The 22,114-nt window shown below is 39.0% G+C and overlaps 1 protein-coding gene across 1 annotated transcript in view; it reads right to left on the minus strand.

Annotated features, from left to right (window-relative positions):
* ppp1r1c (protein phosphatase 1, regulatory (inhibitor) subunit 1C) overlaps positions 1-8,998 on the minus strand; it is a 30,036-nt gene extending 21,038 nt beyond the window's left edge. Inside the window, exons 1-2 of the mRNA XM_061986617.1 lie at positions 8,893-8,998; positions 1,405-1,456 (exon numbers count right to left, since the gene is read on the minus strand). Coding sequence (XP_061842601.1) covers positions 1,405-1,456; positions 8,893-8,973 — 133 coding nt within the window. The 5' untranslated portion in view covers positions 8,974-8,998. The remainder of the gene's footprint in view (positions 1-1,404; positions 1,457-8,892) is intronic.
* Positions 8,999-22,114: the final 13,116 nt, after the last annotated feature.

Genomic DNA, 22,114 nt, shown 5'->3' on the forward strand with positions numbered 1-22,114 from the left:
TCTTGTAAAATTGTGACTTTTGTGTTTTTTCATAAAATTGCCAACATTTCAAGCTTTTCTTGTTAAACTGCAACTGCTATTGAGTAAAATTCCAACTTTTATCATAATATTGCACAAATGTTCAGTTGTTCTTGTTAAATTTTGACTTGCGTTGAGTAAAATGACGACTTTTATTATAACACTGCCAAAATTCAAAGTTTTTCTTGTGAAATTGTGACCTTTTTCTTGTGAAATTCCAAGTCATTTTTCACAACAAGTTTTTTTTATATTTGCATGGTATGTACATATTATTAATGTTGTAAATACACTTCTTTATATATCTAGAAAGGCTGGTCCTAAAGAGGTAGGCATTTTTTGGAGGTCTCAAAAAGGTAACAAATACAAGAATGTGTACGTGTGTGTGTGTGTGTGTGTGTGTGTGTGTGTGTGTGTGTGTGTGTGTGTGTGTGTGTGTGTGTGTGTGTATTTCTACCCTTCTTGAGACATGAAGAAGGAAAAGTATCTTCCATATGAGGAGGTGTGAACAAGTGATGAAAAGTGCTCCCCCTCTGGTCAACATATGAAATAACAAGTGTGTGTAAAAATTGAAATGCGCCCCTTTTGGCCAAAATTAATTTAAAAAAAATAAAATAGAGACATACTGTAATAACTTGAAGTAAATAATGAAGATTAAAAAACAATTACAGACAAAACATTCCAAAAAAATAAATGAACTAAAAGCAGACTTTTTCTCACAATGTGTCGACTTTTTTCTTATAAAATTGGGAACACTTTCTCATATTCTTTCTGTTTCTGTAATATTGCAATATTTTCTCGTAAAATTATGACTTTTTTATGTAAAATGTTCATATAAATTTGTCATATAAAATTCTGACTTTTATCACAATATTGCCAATTATTTTTGCTGTTCTTGTAAAATAGTGAACTTTTTTGAGTAAAATTATGACTTTTGTCATAATTTTGCCAAGTCAAATTCCGATTATTATTATAACATTGCCAACATTTTAACAATTTTCTTATAAAATTCTGACTTTTGTCGAGTAAAATTACGACTCTTTTCATAAAATTGCCAACATTTCAAGCTTTTCTTGTTAAACTGCGACTGCTATTGAGTAAAATTCCAACTTTTATCATAATATTGCACAAATGTTCAGTTGTTCTTGTTAAATTTTGACTTGCGTTGAGTAAAATGACGACTTTTATTACAATACTGCCAAAATTCAAAGTTTTTCTTGTGAAATTGTGACCTTTTTCTTGTGAAATTCCAACTCATTTTTCACAAGTTTTTTTTATAGGTCTCAAGAAGGTAACAAATACAAGTGTGTGTGTGTGTGTGGGTGTGTGTGTGTGTGTGTGTGTGTGTGTGTGTGGGTGTGTGTGTGTGTGTGTGTGAGTCACCCCTACCAGGCTGTCTGTAGATTTGCAGAGTGGCAGGAGTCGGTCTTCTTCGACGGATCTATTGAACAGTGTACACATGAAGCGTTTTTTTGGTTGTTTTTTTTAAACTACCGTATTTTTGGGACCATAGGGCGCACCAGATCATAAGGCGTATTAAAGGAGTCATATTATGATTTTTTTCTAAATGTAAAAGACTTCCCTGTGGTCTACATAACATGAAATGTGTCCCGTGGAAAACCGTTCGACCGGAACTCTAATAACTAAAGTTCCTTGGGTGAATAATGTAAACTCACTACACCGGTATGTTTTAGTGCTTTCATGGCGAGTTTACTGACAGATATAAGTAAGAACTTTACACTACTTTATATTAGAAATGGCAACAGCGGAGGATGAATGTCACATAACAAGAAGATTGAGAAAAAGAAGAAGCTTATTAATACGGTGTCGGCACCGACTACTAAGGTGGACGTGTGCAAATTTTCAGGACTTATGCAGATCCCAAATACAGATCAGCAGGTACCAGAAGGTAAGAAAAGTTTTAATAATATGGTGAAACAAAACGCCCAATAAAATGTCTAATAGCTTATACACACACACCATAGTCATACTCGTATGTTGAAGCACAGTACGTCTGACTACTGTAGCCGTAACGCGCCGACAACGCTTCATAGCTTTTTGTGTGCCGTGTGTAATGTTCTATATTCTCAATGGAACATTTAAAAGTTTTGGTGTTGTTTACTGGCGTCATATTGCAGTCTACATGTATCTCTTATGTATGACTGCCATCTACTGATCACACTTATCAAATGGTAAATCGGTTATACTTGCACAGCGCTTTTCTACCTTCAAGGTACTCAAAACACCAGATAATACTGTATGTCTTACCTTATACACACACCATAATAATACTCCTATGTTGAAGCACAGTACGTCTGACTACTGTAGCCGTAACGCGCCGACAACGCTTCATCGCTTTTTGTGTGCCATGTGTAATGTTCTATATTCTCAATGAAACATTTAAAGTTTTGGGTGTTGTTTACTAGCGTCATATTGCAGTCTACATGTATCTCTTATGTATGACTGCCATCTACTGATCACACTTATCAAATGGTAAATGGGTTATACTTGCTTTTCTACCTTCAAGGTACTCAAAACAGCAGATAATACTGTATGTCTTACCTTATACACACACCATAATAATACTCCTATGTTGAAGCACAGTACGTCTGACTACTGTAGCCGTAACGCGCCGACAACGCTTCATCGCTTTTTGTGTGCCATGTGTAATGTTCTATATTCTCAATGAAACATTTAAAGTTTTGGGTGTTGTTTACTGGCGTCATATTGCAGTCAACATGTATCTCTTATGTATGACTGCCATCTACTGATCACACTTATCAAATGGTAAATGGGTTATACTTGCTTTTCTACCTTCAAGGTACTCAAAACACCAGATAATACTGTATGTCTTACCTTATACACACCATAATAATACTCCTATGTTGAAGCACATCAAGCGGTGTGGCTTCATAGCTTACCAAAGTCCGACTAAAAACATTTTGACAGATTTTTGAGCGCCGTGTGTAATGTTCTATATTTTCAAAAAGAACATTTAAAAAGTTTTTGGTGCTGTTTACTGCCATCATAGTGCAGCCTACACGTATCTCTTATGTGTGACTGCCATCTACTGGTCACACTTATCAATTCCACCATGTACCAAATAAAATTGCTTCGAGGTCGGTAAGCACAGCCAGAATCGTGCCGTACATTAGGGTTATAAGGCGCGCTGTCGATTTTTGAGAAAATGAAAAGGTTTTAGGTGCGCCTTATAGTCGGAAAAATAGGGTAAGTGTCTTTCAGAGCTGAAACAACATTTGCAGCCATTCCAATACTTCAAACACACATCAATTAGAGCATAATTGTGAATGAACAACAATAAAACAACAAACATCATCAAAGTGACCACGTCTTGTTTGAACGTCCCACGGTGATGTCATCCACGTGACAAATAGCGCGCACTTATTCTACCATACATGTATTATTTACATATTATATACACAGTACGAACCCCGTTTCCATATGAGTTGGGAACTTGTGTTAGATGTAAATATAAACGGAATACAATGATTTGATTTTTTTTTTGCAAATAATAATTAACTTAGAATTTCATGGCTGCAACACGTGCCAAAGTAGTTGGGAAAGGGCATGTCCACCACTGTGTTACATGGCCTTTCCTTTTAACAACACTCAATAAACGATCGGGAACTGAGGAAACTAATTGTTGAAGCTCTGAAAGTGGAATTCTTTCCCATTCTTGTTTTATGTAGAGCTTCAGTCGTTCAACAGTCGCTTCATAATGCGCCACACATTTTCGATGGGAGACAGGTCTGGACTGCGGGCGGAACCAGGAAAAGTACCCGCACTCTTTTTTTTTTTTACGAAGCCACGCTGTTGTAACACGTGCCGAATGTGGCTTGGCATTGTCTTGCTGAAATAAGCAGGGGCGTCCATGAAAAAGATGGCAGCGTATGTTGCCCCAAAACCTGTATGTACCTTTCAGCATTAATGGTGAAAAGTTACCCAATGCCTTGGGCACTAATGCACCCCCATACCATCACAGATGCTGCCTTTTGAACTTTGCGTCGATAACAGTCTGGATGGTTCGCTTTCCCCTTTGGTCCGGATGACACGATGTCGAATATTTCCAAAAACAATTTGAAATGTGGACTCGTCAGACCACAGAACACTTTTCCACTTTGCATCAGTCCATCTTAGATGATCTCGGGCCCAGAGAAGCCGACGGCGTTTCTGGGTGTTGTTGATAAATGGCTTTCGCTTTGCATAGTAGAGCTTTAACTTGCACTTACAGATGTAGCGACCAACTGTAAAAAGTTAAAAGTTAAAGTACCAATGATTGTCACACACACACTAGGTGTGGCGAAATTATTCTCTGCATTTAACCCATCACCCTTGGTCACCCCCTGGGAGGTGAGGGGAGCAGTGGGCAGCAGCGGTGGCCGCGCCCGGGAATCATTTTTGGTGATTTAACCCCCAATTCCAACCCTTGATGCTGAGTGCCAAGCAGGGAGGTAATGGGTCCCATTTTTATAGTCTTTGGTATGACTCGGCCGGGGTTTGAACCCACAACCTACCGATCTCAGGGCGGACACTCTAACCACTAGGCCACTGAGTAGTTACTGACAGTGGGTTTCTGAAGTGTTCCTGAGCCCATGTGGTGATATCCTTTAGAGATTGATGTCGCTTGTTGATGCAGTACCACCTAAGGGATCAATTTTGACAAATTTGGGACAAACCAAGCGAGAGATTTGAATAAATCCGACCTTGAAGTAATTTGGGACAAATTTTGACAAATTTGGGACAAACCAAGCGAGAGATTTGAATAAATCCGACCTTGAAGTAATTTGGGACAAATTTTGACAAATTTGGGACAAACCAAGCGAGAGATTTGAATAAATCTGACCTTGAAGTAATTTGGGACAAATATGAGACAAACCAAGCGAAACATTTGAATAAATCCGACCTTGAAGTAATTTGGGACAAATTTTGACAAATTTGGGACAAACCAAGCGAGAGATTTGAATAAATCCGACCTTGAAGTAATTTGGGACAAATTTGGATTCATTTGGACAAATTTGGGACAAATCAAGCAAGAGATTTGAATAAATCTGACCTTGAAGTAATTTGGGACAAATTTGAGACAAACCAAGCGAAACATTTGAATAAATCCGACCTTGAAGTAATTTGGGACAAATTTTGACAAATTTGGGACAAACCAAGCGAGAGATTTGAATAAATCCGACCTTGAAGTAATTTGGGACAAATTTGGATTCATTTGGACAAATTTGGGACAAATCAAGCAAGAGATTTGAATAAATCTGACCTTGAAGTAATTTGGGACAAATTTGAGACAAACCAAGCGAAACATTTGAATAAATCCGACCTTGAAGTAATTTGGGACAAATTTTGACAAATTTGGGACAAACCAAGCGAGAGATTTGAATAAATCCGACCTTGAAGTAATTTGGGACAAATTTGGATTCATTTGGACAAATTTGGGACAAATCAAGCAAGAGATTTGAATAAATCTGACCTTGAAGTAATTTGGGACAAATTTGAGACAAACCAAGCGAAACATTTGAATAAATCCGACCTTGAAGTAATTTGGGACAAATTTGAGACAAACCAAGCGAAACATTTGAATAAATCCGACCTTGAAGTAATTTGGGACAAATTTTGACAAATTTGGGACAAACCAAGCGAGAGATTTGAATAAATCCGACCTTGAAGTAATTTGGGACAAATTTTGACAAATTTGGGACAAACCAAGCGAGAGATTTGAATAAATCCGACCTTGAAGTAATTTGGGACACATTTGGATTCATTTGGACAAATTTGGGACAAATCAAGCAAGAGATTTGAATAAATCTGACCTTGAAGTAATTTGGGACAAATTTGAGACAAACCAAGCGAAACATTTGAATAAATCCGACCTTGAAGTAATTTGGGACAAATTTTGACAAATTTGAGACAAACCAAGCGAAACATTTGAATAAATCCGACCTTGAAGTAATTTGGGACAAATTTTGACAAATTTGGGACAAACCAAGCGAGAGATTTGAATAAATCCGACCTTGAAGTAATTTGGGACAAATTTTGACAAATTTGGGACAAACCAAGCGAGAGATTTGAATAAATCCGACCTTGAAGTAATTTGGGACAAATTTGGATTCATTTGGACAAATTTGGGACAAATCAAGCAAGAGATTTGAATAAATCTGACCTTGAAGTAATTTGGGACAAATTTGAGACAAACCAAGCGAAACATTTGAATAAATCCGACCTTGAAGTAATTTGGGACAAATTTTGACAAATTTGGGACAAACCAAGCGAGAGATTTGAATAAATCCGACCTTGAAGTAATTTGGGACAAATTTGGATTCATTTGGACAAATTTGGGACAAATCAAGCAAGAGATTTGAATAAATCTGACCTTGAAGTAATTTGGGACAAATTTGAGACAAACCAAGCGAAACATTTGAATAAATCCGACCTTGAAGTAATTTGGGACAAATTTTGACAAATTTGGGACAAACCAAGCGAGAGATTTGAATAAATCCGACCTTGAAGTAATTTGGGACAAATTTGGATTCATTTGGACAAATTTGGGACAAATCAAGCAAGAGATTTGAATAAATCTGACCTTGAAGTAATTTGGGACAAATTTGAGACAAACCAAGCGAAACATTTGAATAAATCCGACCTTGAAGTAATTTGGGACAAATTTTGACAAATTTGGGACAAACCAAGCGAGAGATTTGAATAAATCCGACCTTGAAGTAATTTGGGACAAATTTGGATTCATTTGGACAAATTTGGGACAAATCAAGCAAGAGATTTGAATAAATCTGATTTGAGACAAACCAAGCGAAACATTTGAATAAATCCGACCTTGAAGTTATTTGGGACAAATTTTGACAAATTTTGGGACAAACCAAGCGAGGTCCGTAATATCCTCGCTTGCGTGCAGTGATTTCTCCAGATTCTTTGAACCCTTTGATGATACACCTACTCAGTGGCCTAGTGGTTAGAGTGTCCGCCCTGAGATCGGTAGGTTGTGGGTTCAAACCCCGGCCGAGTCATACCAAAGACTATAAAAATGGGACCCATTACCTCCCTGCTTGGCACTCAGTATCAAGGGTTGGAATTGGGGGTTAAATCACCAAAAATGATTCCCGGGCGCGGCCACCGCTGCTGCCCACTGCTCCCCTCACCTCCCAGGGGGTGATCAAGGGTGATGGGTTAAATGCAGAGAATAATTTCGCCACACCTAGTGTGTGTGTGTGACAATCATTTGTACTTTAACTTTAACTTTAACTTTATGTAGAGCTTCAGTCGTTCAACAGTCGTATTTTACGCTTCATAATGCGCCACACATTTTCAATGGGAGACAGGTCTGGACTGCGGGCGGGCCAGGAAAGTACCCGCACTCTTTTTTTTTTACGAAGCCACGCTGTTGTAACACGTGCTGAATGTGGCTTGGCATTGTCTTGCTGAAATAAGCAGGGGCGTCCATGAAAAAGACGGCGCTTAGATGGCAGCGTATGTTGCTCCAAAACCTGTATGTACCTTTCAGCATTAATGGCGCCTTCACAGATGTGTAAGTTACCCATGCCTTGGGCACTAATACACCCCCATACCATCACAGATGCTGCCTTTTGAACTTTGCGTCGATAACAGTCTGGATGGTTCGCTTTCCCCTTTGGTCCGGATGACACGATGTCGAATATTTCCAAAAGCAATTTGAAATGTGGACTCGTCAGACCACAGAACACTTTTCCACTTTGCATGAGTCCATCTTAGATGATCTCGGGCCCAGAGAAGCCGACGGCGTTTCTGGGTGTTGTTGATAAATGGCTTTCGCTTTGCATAGTAGAGGTTTAACTTGCACTTACAGATGTAGCGACCAACTGTAGTTACTGACAATGGTTTTCTGAAGTGTTCCTGAGCCCATGTGGTGATATCCTTTACACACCGATGTCGCTTGTTGATGCAGTACAGCCTGAAGGATCAAAGGTCATGGGCTTAGCTGCTTACGTGGAGTGATTTCTACAGATTCTCTGAACCCTTTGACGATATTACGGACCGTAGATGGTGAATTCCTTGCAATAGCTGGTTGAGAAAAGTTTTTCTTAAACTGTTCAACAATTTACTCAGGCATTTGTTGACAAAGTGGTGACCCTCGCCCCATCCTTGTTTGTGAATGACTGAGCAATCTACTTTTATACCCAATCATGGCACCCACCTGTTCCCAATTAGCCTGCACACCTGTGGATTTGTTCCAAATAAGTGTTTGATGAGCATTCCTCAACTTTATCAGTATTTATTGCCACCTTTCCCAACTTCTTTGTCACGTGTTGTCGGCATCAAATTCTAAAGTTAATGATTATTTGCAACAACAAAAAAATGTTTATGAGTTTGAACATCAAATATGTTGTCTTTGTAGCATATTCAACTGAATATGGGTTGAAAAGGATTCGCAAATCATTGTATTCCGTTTATATTTACATCTAACACCATTTCCCAACTCATATGGAAACGGGGTTTGTTCATGATGTATACTAATATATTATATTATATGTTTATATCATATATAACAATGACCATGTACAATATTACAGTATGTTTCAATGACTGACCCTCACTTTATTGAGATGATCACATTGACAGTTCCTAGTGCGACTCGCAGATTTACTGAGTGATGTCATACCCACACCTTCATCATCAGCATCATCGGCTCGGAAAAGTTCCTCATTTGGCTTTGCGAGCATGAGAAGTGCAAACCAGCATGAGCGTGACGGAACCACGCAGGGCCCACCCATTACAAAACACACACACACACATTCAGCCAAAGAGCACACATAGCCATTGAGCCGCGACAAAGAAGCGGCTTGCTCGGGCGACCCCCCCACTCACTTGCTCCGAGGCTTGAGGATCCAACTGGCCTTGCAGCGGCGGCACCGCAAACTGGATCTTCTTTGGACTGCTGGGCTCCATGGTGACAAAGTGACTTATTCAAAAGAGGAGAGAGAGAGAGAGAGAGTATGTTGATGGGAGGGGTGGAGTAAAGAGGGTGTGGTCTGCTTTGCACCATCACTGCACATTACCACATACTGACAGGCGCATGTTTGTCCGTAGCGCCTTGGGTAGTTTTGGGGAAAAAAAAGAGAAGGGAATTTATATGTAACATGTTAGGGTAAGGCAGGGGTCGGCAACCCAAAATGTTGAAAGAGCCATATTGGACCAAAAATACAAAAAAGTAATATATGTCTTATATAAGTGTTATAATGAAGGCAACACATAATGTAAGTGTCTATATTAGCCTACTATCAAAATGACTTTAAAAGTCTTATATAAGTGTAATAATGAAGACAACACATGATGTAAGTGTCTATATTAGCCTACTATCAAAATGACTTTAAAAGTCTTATATAAGTGTTATAATGAAGGCAACACATGATGTAAGTGTCTATATTAGCCTACTATCAAAATGACTTTAAAACATACTTGCCAACCCTCCCGGATTTTCCGGGAGACTCCCGAAATTCAGCGCCTCTCCCGAAAACCTCCCGGGACAAATTTTCTCCCGAAAAACTCCCGAAATTCAGGCGGACCTGAGTGACGTGTTGACAACACACAACAACAGTGTCTACCGTAAAGCAGTTCGTCTGCCGTAAACAGCAATGTTGTGACACTTTTAAACAGGACAATACTGCCATCTACTGTACATGCATATGTGACCCACCCATACTGTGTCACATTTTTGTGTTGATTTATTTATTTTATTTTGTGGTTTGAATTCGTTTTTGGCGCTGTCATTACACATTTATCAGTATTCACATTGGTCAGTAGGGGGCAGTAGGGCGTTTCTTCCCAATTGAATGCTATCACCTGCAGACCGGAAGTGGCTTGTCATTCTGATGAGCGCGACCAGTCTGTGAACAATTGAAACGTCCTGTGTGCTTTTTCCTCCTGTATAACAGGTTAGTTTTGGTGAATCAACTCACTGAATAATATCCATGTGATCTTAATAAGTTTAAGTACACATTCTGATGGTGGAGCCTAACTCTAAAGTGTTTGTGAGTTGTAGTTTGTAAATGAACACTGAAATTCAAGTATTTATTTTATTTTTATATATATATATATATATATATATATATATATATATATATATATATATATATATATATATATATATATATATATATATATATATAGCTAGAATTCACTGAAAGTCAAGTATTTCTTATATATATATATATCTTAACCACGCCCCCCGCCCCACCCCCGACCACGCCCCCGCCCCCACCCCCCACCCTCCACCTCCCGAAATCGGAGGTCTCAAGGTTGGCAAGTATGCTTTAAAAGTCTCATATAAGTGTTATAATGAAGACAATTAACACATGATGTAAGTGTCTATATTAGCCTACTATCAAAATGACTTTAAAAGTCTTATATAAGTGTTATAATGAAGACAACACATGATGTAAGTGTCTATATTAGCCTACTATCAAAATTACTTTAAAAGTCTTAGATAAGTGTTATAATGAAGACAACACATGATGTAAGTGTCTATATTAGCCTACTATCAAAATGACTTTAAAAGTCTTATATAAGTGTTATAATGAAGACAACACATGATGTAAGTGTCTATATTAGCCTACTATAAAAATGACTTTAAAAGTCTTATATAAGTGTTATAATGAAGACAACACATGATGTAAGTGTCTATATTAGCCTCCTATCAAAATGACTTTAAAAGTCTTATATAAGTGTTATAATGAAGGCAACACATGATGTAAGTGTCTATATTAGCCTACTATCAAAATGACTTTAAAAGTCTTATATAAGTGTTATAATGAAGACAACACATGATGAAAGTGTCTATATTAGCCTACTATCAAAATGACTTTAAAAGTCTTATATAAGTGTTATAATGAAGACAACACATGATGTAAGTGTCTATATTAGCCTACTATCAAAATGACTTTAAAAGTCTTATATAAGTGTTATAATGAAGACAACACATGATGTAAGTGTCTATATTAGCCTACTATCAAAATGACTTTAAAAGTCTTATATAAGTGTTATAATGAAGACAATTAACACATGATGTAAGTGTCTATATTAGCCTACTATCAAAATGACTTTAAAAGTCTTATATAAGTGTAATAATGAAGACAACACATGATGTAAGTGTCTATATTAGCCTACTATCAAAATTACTTGAAAAGTCTTATATAAGTGTTATAATGAAGACAACACATGATGAAAGTGTCTATATTAGCCTACTATCAAAATGACTTTAAAAGTCTTATACAAGTGTTATAATGAAGACAACACATGATGTAAGTGTCTATATTAGCCTACTATCAAAATGACTTTAAAAGTCTTATATAAGTGTTATAATGAAGGCAACACGTGATGTAAGTGTCTATATTAGCCTACTATCAAAATGACTTTAAAAGTCTTGTATAAGTGTTATAATGAAGACAACACATGATGTAAGTGTCTATATTAGCCTACTATCAAAATGACTTTAAAAGTCTTATATAAGTGTTATAATGAAGGCAACACATGATGTAGGTGTCTATATTAGCCTACTATCAAAATGACTTTAAAAGTATTATATAAGTGTTATAATAAAGGCAACACATGATGTAAGTGTCTATATTAGCCTACTATCAAAATGACTTTAAAAGTCTTATATAAGTGTTATAATGAAGGCAACACATGATGTAAGTGTCTATATTAGCCTACTATCAAAATGACTTTAAAAGTCTTATATAAGTGTTATAATGAAGACAACACATGATGAAAGTGTCTATATTAGCCTACTATCAAAATGACTTTAAAAGTCTTATATAAGTGTTATAATGAAGACAACACATGATGTAAGTGTCTATATTAGCCTACTATCAAAATGACTTTAAAAGTCTTATATAAGTGTTATAATGAAGACAATTAACACATGATGTAAGTGTCTATATTAGCCTACTATCAAAATGACTTTAAAAGTCTTATATAAGTGTAATAATGAAGACAACACATGATGTAAGTGTCTATATTAGCCTACTATCAAAATTACTTGAAAAGTCTTATATAAGTGTTATAATGAAGACAACACATGATGAAAGTGTCTATATTAGCCTACTATCAAAATGACTTTAAAAGTCTTATACAAGTGTTATAATGAAGACAACACATGATGTAAGTGTCTATATTAGCCTACTATCAAAATGACTTTAAAAGTCTTATATAAGTGTTATAATGAAGGCAACACGTGATGTAAGTGTCTATATTAGCCTACTATCAAAATGACTTTAAAAGTCTTGTATAAGTGTTATAATGAAGACAACACATGATGTAAGTGTCTATATTAGCCTACTATCAAAATGACTTTAAAAGTCTTATATAAGTGTTATAATGAAGGCAACACATGATGTAGGTGTCTATATTAGCCTACTATCAAAATGACTTTAAAAGTATTATATAAGTGTTATAATAAAGGCAACACATGATGTAAGTGTCTATATTAGCCTACTATCAAAATGACTTTAAAAGTCTTATATAAGTGTTATAATGAAGGCAACACATGATGTAAGTGTCTATATTAGTTGTATTAGCCTACTATCGAAATGACTTTAAAAGTCTTATATAAGTGTTATAATGAAGGCAACACATAATGTAAGTGTCTATATTAGCTATATTAGCCTACTATCAAAATGACTTTAAAAGTCTTATATAAGTGTTATAATGAAGGCAACACATGATGTAAGTGTCTATATTAGCTATATTAGCCTACTATCAAAATGACTTTAAAAGTCTTATATAAGTGTTATAATGAAGGCAACACATGATGTAAGTGTCTATATTAGCTGTAATAGCCTACTATCAAAATGCTTTTGTGTCGCAGGGTGACGTAAATCTTTGGTGACAGAAATGTTGACATGTAATATTTATTCTACACATTTTTACAACATTAGAAAACATTAGTAAATCAGAAGCTACTCAGAGGGTGAGATCACTCCTGGAAATGACTGGCTTTTAATGGCCAAAAGTATAGATGTGTGTGTCCAAGTTAAAGGAAACGGTCTTCTTCTAGTGGATTTATTACAATCTTTGGCAAGCTGGGTAATGTTTGCTGTGGTCTGGAACAACATGGCGCACTAACAACTATCAGCAATGCAGCCAATATTACACACACATGTGTCATGAAACATGCAAATATAAGTCCGTGTCCGTGTTTTGTTTCACTTTCTTTGTGGTTTAGTGAGACAGTTTGTCAATGAAGTGTGTCATTGGGGCCTGACATCTGTCCTTATGAAGACCGAAGATAGCGGAGTGGCTAAAGCAACTAACTCCCAATCAAAGGTTCCAGCCTTCCTCTCAGGTGAGATCCACCCAGGAATCTTCTTTACTGTCAATAACATCATAACAGTTGTCTCAAAGTTACTTTCACAAAGCCACACTGGTATCAGTGTGAAGGTTGGCATCAGTATCGGACTGATAGGGTCTCGTTTTACAATGTTTTACTGGAACCACAATGGAGGCCAAATCACTAAATCATTCCATGATGTCATTTAAATATCATTTACTTGCTATCAATTCATCAATCATCAATAAATCAATGTTTGTTACCGGCAAGACAACTGACCTGCTGGTCTCTTGTGTGTAGTGCTGCCCCCTGCTGGTCTCTTGTGTGTAGTGCTGCCCCCTGCTGGTCGCTTGTGTGTAGTGCTGCCCCCTGCTGGTCTCTTGTGTGTAGTGCTGCCACCTGCTGGTCTCTTGTGTGTAGTGCTGCCACCTGCTGGTCTCTTGTGTGTAGTGCTGCCACCTGCTGGTCTCTTGTATGTAGTGCTGCCACCTGCTGGTCTCTTGTGTGTAGTGCTGCCACCTGCTGGTCTCTTGTGTGTAGTGCTGCCAATAAAGTACTATCTATCTATCTATCTATCTATTAGAGATGCGCGGATAGGCAATTATTTCATCCGCAACCGCATCAGAAAGTCGTCAACCATCCGCAATCCACCCGATCTAACATTTGATCAGAACCGCATCCGCCCGCCATCCGCCCGCACCCGCCCGTTGTTATATATCTAATATAGACGATGCAAGGCATTAGTGAGGTTATAAAGCTTTTGCCTGTTAAAGAAAGGAGACTGATCCAATGCAGCACAGACATTCGCGTGCCACGCTGTCACGACCCAGACGCACACCAGTGCGCAATCATATGGGAGCCGCGCTGAGCGCACCTCCGAGCGCGTCTCGCTGCCGGCGACGGCCGGGTATACGGTCCCGACGCTCCAGCGCCATCCATTTTCAGGGCTAGTTGATTCGGCAGGTGGGTTGTTGCACACTCCTTAGCGGGTTCCGACTTCCATGGCCACCGTCCTAGCTGCTGTCTATATCAACCAGGGTGAGCCCCACCCCTTTCGTGAGCGCACTGCGCGCGGAGTGACCCCTGTTACGCGCCCCCGGCAACAGGGGTGGCGGGCAGGTAAGCTGCGCGGGCGGAGCGCGCGGAGTGACTCCTGTTACGAGCCCCCGGCCACGGGGGTGGCGGGCAGGTAAACTGCTTACCTGCTGCGCGTGACGCCGGCCGCGGCGAAGGCGGACGAGGCGGGGTGTCGGTGCGGTGGGCGCGGTGGTGACCCTGGACGTGCGTCGGGCCCTTCTCGCGGATCGCCTCAGCTACGGCTCCCGGTGGGGCCCTCTCGGGGGAAGGGGCCTCGGTCCCGGACCCCGGCGAGGCGTCCCTTCTCCGCTCCGTAAAAGTGTCCATCTCTTTTTTTTTTTTTTCTTCTGTTGTGGCATATGCTGCAGGTGCCTGCTCGTTTTTCGTATGTGGGTAACAACATTTAACTATGTATATATATTTCCCAATTGGTTTAACTGCCACCCGCCTGAATCTATTTAAAATCTAATTTTTTTTAATAATTTGAACCACCCGACCCGACCCGACCCGCGGATAATCCGCGGACTCCGCGGTTGTGCCCGCAAACCGCGCATCTCTACTATCTATCTATCTATCCTGGTCTCTTGTATGTGGTGCTGCCACCTGCTGGTCTCTTGTATGTGGTGCTGCCACCTGCTGGTGATGTTGGAAGTCAACTGAAACTGAACACTTTCACTGAACTTTAAAAAAAAAAAAAACGTTTATGAGTTCAACTGAATTCAGGTTTAAAAAGCAGAGTAAAATACATAAATGTGCAGAATGTTTTTTTAATAATTGGATATCGATTCAAATGTCATAAAAAAATTATTGTTCAAAGTAGTCAATTTGTTTACTTTACACGTCAACAATATAATTATGTTTATTATAAAATACCATCCAAATATTCTCTTTACAAACAATGTTGCCATTTATTAATAATCTAAAATTGCTCAAAACGATCAAACTGAGATATTTGTGTTTTTATCCACAGACCCGTATCCATTTACTTGTATTACCCGTTACAATATGTTTACATAAAAACCCGAGAAAATGTGTTGTAAAAAAATAATACATTCCTCTGCACCACACATTGAAACACTTTGTTCATTATTTAATTTTTTTGTTTTTGTAAATGTTTTTTAATCTTCATTATTTCCTTCAAGTTACTCCAGTATGTCTCTATATATATATTTTATTTTATCTTTTTTAAATTAATTTTGGCCAAAAGGGGGCACATTTCAATTTCTTACACACACTTGTTATTTCATATGTTGACCAGAGGGGGAGCACTTTTAAAACCGACACACAGTCAATTTTAAAAAATCCCTCCTTTTTGGGACCACCCTCATTTTGATAGATTTCACCACCAGGGGGTGCAAATGAGATCTATATTTTTTGTTTTTTGCACAGATGGCCCCTGTGCCGCACTTTGGGCAACCCAGCTGTAGAAGCTAACTGTTAATGGCCACTATAGTTTTAGTAGCGTAGTGTATTTGTTCATCCTATGGTACGTCAAATCAGTTGTTCCATGGCGGGTTTTTTCCGGGGATGAATAGGGAAGTCCTTCTTTAGCTGCCATCTTGTTTGATCATATATTGCTGCACCTGTCAATGTTTACTCTTCTACGCACATTAAATCAACAAAAAAAAAACCTGACTTTGGAGCAATGTTCACGGACTCTAGTATTTGGCTCTCTATTAGATGCAATGGTTTTCTGTATTGGGACCATATGGAAGGTACTTTTCCTTGTTGAGAACACACACACACACACACACACACACACACACACACACACACACACACACACACACACACACACACACACACACACACACACACACACACACACACACACACACACACACACAGTGGCTTGAGTGTCCTCCCTGAGATCGGTAAGTTGTGAGTTCAAACCTCGGCCAATTCATACCAAAGACTATAAAAATGGGAGCCATTACCTCCCTGCTTGGCACTCTGCATCAAGGGTTGGAATTGGGGGTTAAATCACCAAAAATGATTTCCGGGCGCAGCCACCGCTGCTGCTCACTGCTCTCCTCATAAGGACTCCCAAAGGGAGTCCTTATGCAATGGGACATAAGGACCTATTGAATTTGTAAGGTTTTATTCTTTATTCTTCCGCCGCCACATTAAACTGTAATTTGACCCACTTAACATGCTTCAAAACTCACCATATTTGACCCACACATCAGGACCTGCGAAAATTGCCTTTTAAAAAAAAAACGAACCACAAAACTCAAAATTGCGCTCTAGCGCCCCCTAGGAAAAAAAAAACTAGACTGCCTGTAACTCCCACTAGGAAGGTCGGAGAGACATGAAACAAAAACCTCTATGTAGGTCTGACTTAGACCTACATTTCATAACAGTACATTGTCGGGCTAAAATCAACAGGAAGTTGGCAATTCCCCCTTCAAGACAAAAAAGTACTAAAAACAGTAACTTTTGCCTCTTTGAGCTGTAATTCGACCCCCTTAACATGCTTCAAAACTCACCAAACTGAACGCACACATCAGGACTGTCAAAAATTGCGATCTTATAAAAAAACCTAACCCCAAAACTCCAAAATTGCGCAATTTTTGAATAAAACAGAAAAAACTGCTCCTCGGAAGAAAAAAATGACAAAACTGCCTGTAACTCCCACTGGGAAGGTCGGAGAGACATGAAACAAAAACCTCTATGTAGGTCTAACTTAGACCTACATTTCATAAATTGACAACCCCCAGCAAAAATCTACAAGAAGCTTGCTATTCCCCCTTCAACACAACATTTTTGTAAAAACCGGTCACCTTTCTTCAAACATTATCTCCTCTGAGCGCGTTTGTTGTTTCGGCTTCCAACTAACACAGGAGAGAGATTGAACTCTTTTGATTAATACCGGCTCCGGTTTTGATTTTATGACCCTTCAAAGAACCTCTGCGCTGATGCTGCTGTTTTTTCAAGAAGGCTGCTTAAAAGCAGGAAGCACCATCGTGCCCACACAATGCAGACAAGGTAGGTACACTAGACAAAAGTATTGGGACAATTCGGACTAAAAGTAGACAAAAGTATTGGGACACTTATGACTACCACTGGACAAAAGTATTGGGACACATAGCACGAAAACTGGACAAAAGTATTGGGACACTTGCGACTACAACTTGACAAACGTATTGGGACACTTATGACTACCACTGGACAAAAGTATTGGGACACTTATGACCAAAACTGGACAAAAGTATTGGGACACTTAGGACTACAACTTGACAAAAGTATTGGGACACTTACACTGGACAAAAGTATTGGGACACTTACACTGGACAAAAGTATTGGGACACTTACACTGGACAAAAGTATTGGGACACTTAGGACTACAACTTGACAAAAGTATTGGGACACTTAGGACTACCACTGCACAAAAGTATTGGGACACTTACACTGGACACAAGTATTGGGACACTTACGCCTAAACTTGACAAAGGTATTGGGACACTTAGGACTACCACTTGACAAAAGTATTGGGACACCTACACTGGAAAAAAAGTATTGGGACACTTATGACTACCACTGGACAAAAGTATTGGGACACATAGCACGAAAACTGGACAAAAGTATTGGGACACTTGGGACTACAACTTGACAAAAGTATTGGGACACTTATGACTACCACTGGACAAAAGTATTGGGGCACATAGCACGAAAACTGGACAAAAGTATTGGGACACTTGGGACTACAACTTGACAAAAGTATTGGGACACTTGGGACTACAACTTGACAAAAGTATTGGGACACTTATGACTACCACTGGACAAAAGTATTGGGACACTTATGACCAAAACTGGACAAAAGTATTGGGACACTTACACTGGACAAAAGTATTGGGACACTTAGGACTACAACTTGACAAAAGTATTGGGACACTTAGGACTACCACTGCACAAAGTATTGGGACACTTACACTGGACACAAGTATTGGGACACTTACGCCTAAACTTGACAAAGGTATTGGGACACTTAGGACTACCACTGGACAAAAGTATTGGGACACTTATGACCAAAACTGGACAAAAGTATTGGGACACTTACACTGGACAAAAGTATTGGGACACTTAGGACTACAACTTGACAAAAGTATTGGGACACTTAGGACTACCACTGCACAAAAGTATTGGGACACTTACACTGGACACAAGTATTGGGACACTTACGCCTAAACTTGACAAAGGTATTGGGACACTTAGGACTACCACTGGACAAAAGTATTGGGACACTTACACTGGACACAAGTATTGGGACACTTACGCCTAAACTTGACAAAGGTATTGGGACACTTAGGACTACCACTGGACAAAAGTATTGGGACACTTATGACCAAAACTGGACAAAAGTATTGGGACACTTACACTGGACACAAGTATTGGGACACTTACGCCTAAACTTGACAAAGGTATTGGGACACTTAGGACTACCACTGGACAAAAGTATTGGGACACTTATGACCAAAACTGGACAAAAGTATTGGGACACTTACACTGGACAAAAGTATTGGGACACTTAGGACTACAACTTGACAAAAGTATTGGGACACTTAGGACTACCACTGCACAAAAGTATTGGGACACTTACACTGGACACAAGTATTGGGACACTTACGCCTAAACTTGACAAAGGTATTGGGACACTTAGGACTACCACTTGACAAAAGTATTGGGACACCTACACTGGGGAAAAAAAGTATTGGGACACTTAGGACTAGCACCTGCCAAATACGCGGGCCCGACCAACGCTGCTTGCAGCTTTAATTTTATTTGATTTTGTGCGTGGCATAGATTTGCCGTAAGCAGAGGACGCTTGAGCAGTGCGCAATTGCACAGGCGCGCACCTTAGAGGGAACATTGCACGCAACCCTAACTCAAAATGTTGGACATTTGAGGCATTTAAGAAACTTCGCCCGGACACTGGTCCTCTTTTGAGCGGAGTTCCTTAAATGCCTCAAATGTCCGGCATTTTGAGTATTGTTTACACAACGTGCGGTATGCTATTTAATAAGTTCGTGTGGAAACTCGTTCGGTACACCTCCGAACCGAATCGAAACCCCCCGTACCGAAACGGTTTAATACAAATACACGTACCGTTACACCCCTAGTGTTTACCATGAATTGATTAACGTGGACCCCGACTTAAACAAGTTAAAAAACTGTTATCATTTAGTGGTCAATTGTACGGAATATGTATTGTACTGTGTAATCTACTAATACAAGTTTCAATCAATCAATCAATCAATCAATTCTAGAAGTCTTGGACACATTTCAAGTCTTCGTATCCGCCGAACTATGAATAAGATGAAACTGGCACCATTTTGAAACTAAATTTATGAAGTTTTTTTGTCAGGCTAATAGTCGATGTGCTTCCCCTTCCTAAAGACCGGAGTGAACTGAATAACGGAAGCTGTTGCAACCATCGATAACACAACGCTGGAACGCGTTTGGCGAGAATTGGACGATGGACTTGATGTGTGCCACGTGACCGACGGTGATCACATTGAACATCTTTGAACAGTCCAGATTGCAAGCTTTCAGAATACATCAGGTGCATTTTTATATCCCTAATAGGGTTGTGCGGTATACCGGTACTAGTATGGTATCGCGGTACTAATGAATCAAAAACAGTACTATACTCTGTTTGATAAGTACTGGTTCGGTGTATCTGTGCTGGCCCTACGGCGTCGTCGTCACATTGCTGGTTTTTACGACTATAGGAGCATGTTCGGCAGCGCACACACACAGAGTACTTACAAGCAGACACAGTGTGTAGACAGAAAAAGGAGATTGGACGCATTTTGGTGTAAAAAGTAAAGATTAGATTAGATTAGATTAGATTTATTGGTCCCCTTGGGGAAATGCATTGTCACTGCTGTACATTTAAACACTAGACATTACACATCACACAAAAAAAATAACAAAAAGACATCATACATGACTAACACACATTTACAGGCTTGTCAGACAGGTTTGCTGTTAAGGGCGGCTATAGCTGCAGGGATCAGGCTTTTCCTGATCCTAAAGATAAAGGTGAAGTTATAACACTGGAATGCCCTCAGGAAGAGGTGCTTTAAAACATGGCGAGCTAGTTAGCGGCTAAAATCACTAATCCTCGTCTCTATGGCGACGAATAAAGTACGTTTCTTACAAGCAGGACGAGGAATAGCTAAACATGCTTCACTACACACCGTAGGAGGATACAACAGCTCATCGGCGTCACAATGTAAACAAACGCCATGGGTGGATCTACACCTGACATCCACTGTAATGATACCAAGTACAATAGTCGATACTACAATGACTACTTTTTTCCTTTTTATCGAATTCATATCGTGTTCATAAAGTCAGTAAATACGTCCCTGGACACAGGAGGACTTTGAATATGACCAATGTATGATCCTGTAACTACTTGGTATCGGATCGATACCTAAATGTGTGGTATCCATACTTGCCAACCCTCCCGAATTTTCCGGGAGACTCCCGAAATTCAGCGCCTCTCCCGAAAACCTCCCGGGACAAATATTCTCCCGAAAATCTCCCGATTTTCAGCCGGAGCTGGAGGGGGCGTGGCCTCCAGCTCCATGCGGACCTGAGTGAGGACAGCCTTTTTTTTTATGACGGGAGGACAACAGGGTGACAAGAACTAAGTCATCCAGACTAGAGATAAATTGTATTATTATGTTTATCTTACCTAAAAATAAATATATTTATTAATTAAAAAAACAAAACTAAATACATTTTTACTATATTTTGCTAAAAACATCAAAATTAATTGTATTTTTTCTGACTCCTTAATACATCCAGCCATAGAATTATACATTAAAATAAACATATTGGAAATAATTAATTTTAAATGATCATCATAATTCATTGAAAATGACCATATTTAATTATTAAAATAATTGCTTCTTTATCAACAACTTTAGCATTTTATTCATTACATTTTGAAGCTCTCAGAAGCCAAGTTATGTTATATTCCTTAAGATTTATTTATGCAAGTTTGAAGTATCAATTATCTAAACACAGTTTTGTTTGCATATTTTCAGGATGTAGATATATATATATATATATATATCTATATATATATATATATATATATATATATATATATACCGTATTTTCCGCACTATAAGGCGCACCTAAAAACCACAAATTTTCTCAAAAGCTGACAGTGCGCCTTATAACCCGGTGCGCTTTATATATGGATAAATATTAAGATTCATTTTCATAAAGTTTCGGTCTCGCAACTTCGGTAAACAGCCGCCATCTTTTTTCCCGGTAGAACAGGAAGCGCTTCTTCTTCTACGCAAGCAACCGCCAAGGTAAGCACCCGCCCCCATAGAACAGGAAGCGCTTCTTCTTCTACTGTAAGCAACCACCCGCCCGCGTAGAAGAAGAAAAAGCGCGCGGATATTATCATTTCCTTTGTGTGTTTACATCTGTAAAGACCACAAAATGGCTCCTGCAAAGCGACCGGGATCCGGTTCATGAAAAGACGCAATCTCTCCATCCGCACACGGATTACTATTTCACAGCAACTGATATTCCTGTGAACCGCACTGTGGATACAACGGGAGCACGTACGGTGAATATTCGCACCACAGGGAATGAGAAGTCATCCTTCACTGTGGTTCTAGCTTGCCATGCTAATGGCCAGAAACTTCCACC

The sequence above is a fragment of the Nerophis lumbriciformis genome, linkage group LG02 (assembly GCF_033978685.3).
Source record: "Nerophis lumbriciformis linkage group LG02, RoL_Nlum_v2.1, whole genome shotgun sequence".
Taxonomy (NCBI): Eukaryota; Metazoa; Chordata; class Actinopteri; order Syngnathiformes; family Syngnathidae; genus Nerophis; species Nerophis lumbriciformis.